We start from the raw sequence: 9938 nt of genomic DNA, 5'->3' as shown, positions 1-9938 counted from the left end.
TAATACTAAATATTTACAGTATATACCTTAAATAAATATATTTAATTTATTTATTTCAGTTTTAGTGATTTTTGTACTCAACTTTTCTTTTTTTTAATTTAGTTGGCTAATAGGCTTGAAACTCATAAAAAAGCTATTTTTTTCTCAACAAATGGTCAAATGTGGAGTTTAACCTAAATAAAATGCTCAGACTCAATGATGTTTTTGTTTTGTTTTGTTTTTTAAAAAAACTCTTCAGTATAGCATTCTATTTTTAATCATTTTAGTACTTAGTTGCCAAAGCTATTTTTTTTTAATCTCTATATAGATTTTTATGTTTATTTCAGATTTTTGGTTTTAGTGATATTTGATATTTGTCATTTCCATTTTTTGGTTGTTTTTACAAAGTATCTACAATATATACCTAAATAAATGTATTTATTTATTCATTTCAGTTTTAGTGATTTTTGAACTCAACTTTAACTTTTTTATTTCAGTTAGTTGCTAATGCAACATTTCTAATCTCTATTTAGTGTTGTTGTTTTTTTAAATACTTTTATATAGCTTTAATCTATTTCTATAATTATAAATGTTAAATTAAAAACAAAAATTAGAAATTAGCAACTAAATATTTAAAAAAAGGAATTATTTTAGCTTTATATAGCTTTTAATCTATATAGCTTTAATCTATTTAATTTTTTATTTCAGTTTTGGTTTAAAATTTGCTTTGGCAAAAGTTGCTCTGGCAGCTGTTTTTTTAATTATTTCTATAATTCATTATGTTTTTTTTTTTGTTTTGTTTTAATTTAATATTTATAGTTAATATTTTTACTTTTCGATCTGTTTTTGAAACTGATTCATTGGTGATTTTAAGGTCATCAGCAAATCGAATGCCTCTGTCTTCTAGTAAATAAAAAAAAACTCTTGTTAACTTTTTTTACCAATATAATACAAACTAAGGCTTGAAACTCATAAAAAAATGTCATTTTTTTTCTCAACAAATGGTCAAATGTGGAGCTTAACCTATATAAAATGCTCAAACAGACTCATGTTTTTGTGGTATTCTTCAGGGTACAGCAGGATGCGAAGCCTTTGCCACCGAAGAAATGTCGACGCTGGTCAACTACATTCAACCCACTAAGTTCCACTCGTTTGAGATTTCCAAGAGTAAGTGTGAACGCATACGCTCAAGTGTTTGCCCATTTGCAGATCTCATTCAAACCAGATGTGTCTGCTTTCAGAGAGCAAACGCAGTTATCAGATGTCGTCGTTTGTGGAGACCAAAGCGCTGGAGCATCTCACAAAGACGCCGGTGGAGTTCGTCGAGCATCCTTTAAAACACAAGCCACATATCTGATCAAACCAGGACAAGCACATCTATTATTCATGACAGAAATGATGGCCTAAATAATCGAATCTGTCAGACAGTAGTCCATCTGACTCATGCTCTGCTTCCAAGTCTTCAGAAGACTTTTAATAAAACAGACTCACATTCTCACATGTACATTTTCTGATTTGATATTTTAAGATGTATTTACGGCAATTTTGGCATCAGTGACAATGAACAGCATTTGTTTTAGATTATTTTTATAGCTTTTTATGATAGGCAAGTATATTTTCACCCTCAAATTATGAGTATTATACTTTTAAAACAATTATTTGTTATTTAAATTGCACAGTATTTATACATCATTATAATATGAAAAAATATTTAATATTTTTAATTAATCATTTTAGCTTAGGTGTTAAATTCTGATGCCCAAATTAGTTTTTGTTGCAGAAAAATACTGTAAACATGATATAATTTATTATTTAAATATATATATATATATATATATATATATATATATATATATATATATATATGTGTGTGTGTGTTCAGTTTTGATGCCCAAATTAGATTTTGTTCAAGAAAAATACTATAAAAAATTATATAGTTTGTAATTTTTTTATTCTTGGAAAAATATACAAAACAATATACTTTATTACTAAAATGTATATGTTGCATTTTAATTCCCAAATTAATTTTTATTTTTGAAAAATACTCTAAAACAGTCTAAATTATGATAAAAATGTATATGTTCCATTTTAGGATGGCAAATAAATTTTTTTAAAGACATATATTATACAAATAATTTCATATTTCATAATGTTTTATTTTGAATTAAAGTAGTTTGTGTGCAGAAAAATATCATGCACGTTATATAATTTATGATTTAAGTGTATATGTTCAATTTTGATGCCCAGATTAGTTATTATTCTTGAAAAATACAATAAAAATGATATAGTTTTAAATTTTTTGTTGCAAAATACTATAAACAATGTAATGGTGTATATATTATAGTGATATAATTTATAATTAAAATTTGTTTCATTTTGTTGTCCAAATTAGTTTTTATTCTTGAAAAATACAAAAAAAAATTATATAATTTAAGATTCAAATTTATGTTCCATTTTAATGCTCTATTTTTTTTTTTTTAAATGCTATAAAATAATATAAATGATGATTAAAATTTATATGTTCCATTTAGATGCCCAAATTAGATTTTATTCTTTAAAAAAAATACAATGAAAATTATGGAAGCCCGTTTCCGCCACTGAATAAAAAAAAAAATATATATATATATTGCAACTTTTTTTCTCAGAATTGCGAGATAAAAACTCTAAAATGACCTCTAAAATGACCAAAAACTCGCAATTCTGAATTCTGAAAAAAGTCAGAATTGCGAGTTATAAAGTCAGAATTGGGAGATATCAAGTCAGAATTGCAATGAGAATTGCAGAGTTGCAAAACTATGAAAATAGTATAATTTATGGTGAAAAATTATATGTTCCATTTTGATGCTCAAATTAGTTTTTATTCTTGAAAAATGCTATAAAAATAAATATGTAAAATATGATTAATATAATATATTATTTTATCATTTCAATTTATGTTCAATTTTAATTCCCAAACTAGTTTTGTTGCTGAAAAATAGTACAATATATATATATATATATATATATATATATATATATATATATATATATATATTAAATATTTGAAATATAATTTAATTATAATTTATTATTAGTGTAATTACATTTTAAATTTAATTTAATTAAAAAAATAAATAAATACAAGTAATTTCAGTGATATATATATATATATTATAATTGCATCTGATATTTATTTTTTTATTATATTTTATTTTGACCTTACCACAAAAATAATTCTACGGCAAAATAAAATTAATTATGAACAATTTCTTTAATATTTTACTTTTTTTTTTATTGGTTTTACAGATACATTCACTGTATTTGGCTGATGTTTTACTGCTGATGGTAACACATGTATGTCCTGGTTGTGTTGGTTTATTGATTTCTCAGTGTCGTTCCTTATGATGGTTCCTTAACCGTAAGCATGTAGATACAACAAGTTTCAGCTGAGCAGGATTTATCCTAAAGGAACGCGTGTAGATTCCTCCAACTACATGCCGCAGGTGTTCTGGAACGCCGGCTGTCAGCTCGTAGCACTCAACTTTCAGACCATCGGTGAGACCATGAATAATCAAAACGCTGTGACAAAGACTTGACTGTGATCTGAAATGTCCACTGACTGTAATCTTTATTTGATCTCTCTCTCTCTCTCAGATCTGTCAATGCAGCTGAACCTGGGCATGTACGAATACAACGGCAAGAGCGGATACAGACTCAAACCAGAGTTCATGAGACGACCAGACAAACACTTTGACCCCTTCACAGAAAGCACTGTGGACGGCATCGTGGCCAACACCTTATCAGTGAAGGTCAGACTTATTATACAGCTTCACTTCTTCAAAATAGATGGTAATGATAGTTTTTGGCTTTTAACTGCAACATTTCCGACTTGCCAAAACATTTAGTACCTTAAAACTTATTTGCAGTAAATTATTGCAATGCAATCCATGATTTGATGGGGGGTTTTTTGTTTTATTTGTTGTATTTAGTATAAATTTATGTTATATAATTTATATATAATTTATAGTATAAATTTATGTTCAATTTTGAAGCCCAAATTAGTTTTTGTTCCTGAAAAATGCAAAACAAATGATATAATTTAAAGTAATGTATTTAGAAATATACTATAAAAATTAGTTTTTGTTTAAAAAAAATACTATAAAAATTATTTAATTTATAATTTAAGTTTGTTTGATTCTGATGCGCAAATGAGTTTTTACAGCATTTTTCTGAAACTGACATATAAGGTTAAACTATAAATTATTCATTTTAATCATAATCATTTTATAGCATTTTTCTAGAAAAAAAAGTAATTTGGGCATCAAAACTTAAATGATAATTCATGTAATTTTTAAAGTATTTTTCTGGAACAAAATAAAATTTGGGCATCAAAATCAAATTTAAATTTAAATGATGACTTACAGTTATAGTATTTTTCTGAAACAAAATTTAATTTGGGCATCAAATTTGAACATCTAATTTAAATAATAAATTCTAGAAATTTTATAATATTTTTTTGAAACAAAAAAATAATTTTCGCATCAAAATCAAACAAGCTTAAATTATAAATTACATCACTTTTATAGTATTTTTTAAAACAAAAATTATATAATTTATCACTTAAATTTATTTGTTAAAATTTGATTCCCAAATCTGTTTTTGTTCCAGAAAAATACAGTCAAAGTTTTATCATTTATAATTTTAATTTATTTGTTCACATTTGATTCCCAAGTCAGTTTTTGTCCCGAAAAATACTATACAATTATATAATTTATCATTTAAATTTGTATGTTAAATTTTAATGACCCAAATTTGTTTTTGGTCCAGAAAAATACTTTAGAAATGATATGATTTATGATTTAAGTTTTGATGCCTAAGTTACTTACTATTACTGAAAAATACTAAACAATTATATTATCTGATTATTATTTAAATAACAATACCATAAAATGATATAATTTCTAATTAAAATTTCATTTTTATTCCAGAAAAATGCTATAAAAACTATATAAATCATAGTTTAAATGTATCTTCAATACTAAAGCCCAATGTATTTTTAACCAGAAAAATACTATAAAAATGATATAATTTATCATTTAAATTTGTGTTCAATTTAAATTTTGTAAAAAAAAAATTGTTACAGGAAAATGCTATAAAAATCATATAGTTTTTAATTAAAATTTGTGTTTAATTTTAGTTGTTAAATTGTTTTTTGTTCCAGAAAATGCTATAAAAATAAAAAAAGATATATAATAAAAATTTGTGTTCAATTTAAAATGTAAAATTAGTTTTTGTTACAGGAAAATGCTATAAAAATATATAGCTTTTTAATTTAAATTTGTGTTCAATTTTAATTGTTAATTTAGTTTTTCTTCCAAAAAAATGCTATACAAATTATATAATTTATACTTAAAATTGGTGTTCAATTTAAATTTTAGAATTAGTTTTTGTTACAGAAAAATTCTATAAAAAACATAGTTTTTTAATTTAAATTTGTGTTCAATTTTAATTGTTGAATTAGTTTTTGTTCCAGAAAAATGCTATAAAAAATGTATAATTTATAATTTAAATTTGTGTTGAATTTAAGTTTTAAAATTTGTTTTTGTTACAGGAAAATGCTGTAAAAAATTATATAATTTATAATTTAAATTTGTGTTCAATTTAAGTTTTAAAGTAAGTTTTTGTTCCGGAAAAATGCTATAAAAATTGTATAATTTATACTTAAAATTTGTTTTCAATTTAAATTTTAGAATTAGTTTTTGTTACAGAAAAATTCTATAAAAATTAAATTTTTTATTTTAAATTTGTGTTCAATTTTAATTCTTAAATTATTTTTTGTTCTTGAAAAATGCTATAAAAATGCTATAATTTAGAACTGCGATTTACATGTTTAAATCTGAGGCCCAAATTGATTTTTTTTCCACCTGAAAAACACTATAAAAAAATTAAATAAACCATAGTTAAAATTTTGCATGTTCAATATTTATGCTAAAAAAGAATTTGTGAAAATTCTATAACTTATTTAAGGTGTATTTAACAAGCTGCAGTTGAAGCACTTTAAATTCTAATATATATTGTCAGACTGGTGCGTGTTTATATGTCATTTCTATCTGGCTGTCTCTTCAGATCATATCAGGACAGTTTCTGACTGACAAGAAGGTGGGCGTTTATGTGGAGATTGACATGTTTGGACTCCCCGTCGACACCAGACGAAAAGCTTTCAAGACAAAGACGTCCCAGAGCAACGCCATCAACCCTGTGTGGGACGAGGAGCCCATCGTCTTTAAAAAGGTACGGCCGTTTGTGGTGCGCTGTGAGCGTTCTTCAGACTCTCTGACAGAGAGAAATCAATAACAGTGTTGTTTATGGGTCAGGTTGTTTTGCCCACGCTGTCGTCGCTCAGGATAGCCGTGTACGAAGAGGGCGGCAAGTTCATCGGCCATCGCATCATCCCCGTCTCAGCCATTCGTCCGGGTGAGAATCGTCTTTGTTAAACCAACCTCAAATGTTCTCTGTGTTTCTGTCTGTGCTGTTGTTTATGTTTTTTATTAACAGTGATGGTGTCATCAGATCATGTGCATACTGGCATATGATTGGTCTTTTTCTTCTTGCATTTATTTTATGTCACAACAACAAACTAGCATTTCATTTATAGACTAAACCCGGTGTTTTCAGCCTGATTTGAAGGTTGAGAACAATATTCAAAACCTTCTCCATAAAAGGTTAAAACATGACAAAGCTTATTTTTAAACTTCATTTATTATCACAAACAATCTGTTGTGATTCAAGAAAAAAAAAATAGTTATAGGAATATAGAAAGTCTATTTGTTTTGAATTTTGTTTTTCTAAAGCATTTAATTTAGTGGTAGATTATTTAAAAAATGTAATAATAAAAAGAAGAAGAGAAAGAGGAATACTCTTAATATCTTAATATTATAATTATTTTTATTAAAATATTAAAATAATTTAATAATGTATAATATATCCCCATTTTAGCATTTAATGTGGAGTTAGATTATTTTAAAATATTATTAGTAATAATAATAATCATCCATTTTAGTTGGGCTTTATTTTTCTTTTAATGTATTGTATCATGAGTGGGGATATAAAAAATATTATTTCAGTTTTAATTGTATGTGTTTTTTAGCATTTCATTTAGTTACATAATTTTAATAATAATAATAATAATAATAATAATAATAATAATAATAATAAAAGATTATTATTATTATTATTATTAAAATATTTAAATAATTTATTAATATAAAATATATCCCCATTTTAGCATTTGATGTAGAGATAGATTATTTTAATATAATAATAATAATAATAATAATAATAATAATAATAATAATAATAATAATAATAATACATTTTACAACATGAAAATGTTGATATATTTCTTATTTTTTCTCTAAATGTATTGTATTGTATTGTATGGGGATATCAAATATTTCAGTTTTAATTGCAGGGGGGTTGTTTTTTAACAAACCCCATACAATTAAAAATGCAAAAATATTTTTCTCTTATTTTATTGTATTATGAAGGGGAAATAAAATATAAATTCAGTAAAAAATTACATTTTATTTTTGTGTTTTGTAAAATTTTAATTTAGATTAGAATGTATTGTATTATGAGTGGGAATATAAATATTATTCCAGTTTTAATGTTATATGTTTTTAAGCATTTCATTTACTGTTAAATTATTTTAAGATTTTAATAACAATAATAAAAAATATATTTTAAAATATATTTTAATATTATTAATAAAATATATTTTAATACTTTAATATATTATTAATAATAATGTATTCATATTCATATTCACATTCATATTATTATTATTATTATTAATAATATAGTTGTAACATTTTTTCTTTTATTGTATTGTATTGTGAGGGGAAGATAAAATTTCAGTAAAACCATATTTTTATGTTTTGTTTTGTAATTTTTTTTTAATTTAAATTAGAGTTAGTTTATTTTAGTGTATTTGCAACAAAAATAGCATTGCATTGTATTGTATTTTATCATATTGCACTATTACAAGATATTAAGCGTTTTTTTGTTGTATTAAAACATAATTTTCTCATATTGTCACAGGTTATCGTTACATCGGTTTGAGAAATGAAAAGAATCAAGCTCTAACTCTTCCTGCCATATTTGTGTATATCGAGGTGAAGGACTACGTTCCCGATACATTTGCAGGTAAGAAATTAATTACTACAATCATCTGCCATCTGAAACTGCTTCATTTGCTCTTTTATAATCTGACATTGTCAAAAAGCACTACAAGTACCATAGTAATACTGTGGTGTCCTTTAAGAAAGCCTGGAAATACCATATGAATACTATGGTAAATATGAGTAAATCTCATAAACTGTGAGGAGTGTTTTCATCTGCATCCCAGCGGCTTTCATTGGCCCTCATTTGCATCCTGAAACTATGAGATGAGGGATTGTGGGACAGATTGACGTCTCCACTACCCAGAATGCACCTGTTGGTGTTGTGCTTTAGTTAAAAGGTGTTAAACCACAGAGAAACAACAGCACTGACCTCCTCAGCAGCGTTTCACACGTTTGTTTAGATGCTTCTGTATTCCCAACACAATCACGTCTGCACTGTAATGACTCAAAACATGATCAAAACGTACCCTTTGTTTTTAATTAAAATAGAAACATTGCTTTATTAACGCCTCATTAAAAAAATATTTCATTTATTCATTTATTTAATATGCAAATGTGTATTTAAATATTATGTAGACCCCACAGAAGATGTAAAATGCTTTATGTAAATCAAAAATGATTTTAATGATAATAGTGTTGCACTTTTGCTTCTTTATTATGAAAATGTTGAATATTACACATATAACACATTCGTTATGATTCCTGGCCTTTTTAAAAGAGGAACTGACCCATAAAATGCCAAAGTTTTTTTTATAAATGTCTCTTAATTATGGGTTTATGAACCTTTAGATATTGCATTTGTTGAGCAAAATGTCACTGTGAGGAAAAAAGCCAAACCAAAGCTAATGTCATGTAGAAGTTGTGAAATATTGAGAAAAATATTATAAATGTTAACTTAAACCGGTTAAATTCTAACATTTGTTTGACCATCATTTAGGATTTTTTTTAAAGGTTTTGAAGTTGCAAAATATTATGGGAGAAGTTATAATTGTTAAATGTAGACTAATTATTATTAAAATAACAATGTCATACTGTATATCAAATCTAAATCATAATACTTTTTAATTTCTTTGGCTAATATTTTGAATGTTTTCGAAAGGTTTTCATGTATCAAAAATTTCAAACTCAACTAAAATCTCAATATATAAAACATTAAATATAATATTTTGGATTTTTTTCTTTCAAGTTGCAATATATATATATACATCACTAAATTATTGATGTCATATATAAAATCATAAATAAAATCTAATATTTTTTGGCCAATTTTTTTATTATTTTGGATATTTTTAAAAGGTTTTGAAGTCGCTAAATATTATGGGAAAGGTTATAATTGTTAATTGTTGACAAAATGAATGTGCTAATATCATATATAAAGTTAAATATAATATTTTTAAATTCCATTGGCTATTACTTGGATGTTTTCAGAAAGGTTTTGAAGTCACAAAATACTGTAAAAAATTATAATTGGTCATTTAACACTATTACTTGTTAACTAAAAAATTGAAACTTTGAAATTTAAAAAATTGCCAATTATTTTGGATGTTTTTGGAAGGCTTTTGACGTTGCAAATTATTTTTTAAAAAGTTATAATTTTAATTTTAATATAATATAATATTATAATATAATATTTTTGTTTTATAATATAAAAACAAATATTTTGGAATTTCTTTCTTATTTTAATTATTTAATTATTTAATTATTTAATTATTTTGGATGCTTTTGAATAATTTTAAAGTTGCAAAAATTGTGAAATAATTTTTATATTATATATAATATTTCTCAAATATATTTGAA

At 24.5% G+C, this 9938-nt stretch overlaps 1 protein-coding gene across 1 annotated transcript in view; it reads left to right on the top strand.

Annotated features, from left to right (window-relative positions):
* Positions 1 to 9938, top strand: part of plcb1 (phospholipase C beta 1) — a 79653-nt gene that overhangs the window by 54350 nt on the left and 15365 nt on the right. The window contains exons 7-13 of the mRNA XM_073827514.1: positions 1050 to 1146; positions 1221 to 1305; positions 3389 to 3513; positions 3613 to 3767; positions 6085 to 6249; positions 6333 to 6432; positions 8059 to 8163. Of these exons, the coding sequence (XP_073683615.1) occupies positions 1050 to 1146; positions 1221 to 1305; positions 3389 to 3513; positions 3613 to 3767; positions 6085 to 6249; positions 6333 to 6432; positions 8059 to 8163 (832 nt within the window). The remainder of the gene's footprint in view (positions 1 to 1049; positions 1147 to 1220; positions 1306 to 3388; positions 3514 to 3612; positions 3768 to 6084; positions 6250 to 6332; positions 6433 to 8058; positions 8164 to 9938) is intronic.

This window comes from Garra rufa, chromosome 21, assembly GCF_049309525.1.
Source record: "Garra rufa chromosome 21, GarRuf1.0, whole genome shotgun sequence".
NCBI classification, from domain to species: Eukaryota; Metazoa; Chordata; class Actinopteri; order Cypriniformes; family Cyprinidae; genus Garra; species Garra rufa.
The sequence above is the reverse complement of the archived record's forward strand: the minus strand, read 5'-3'. Positions and strand labels throughout refer to the sequence as shown.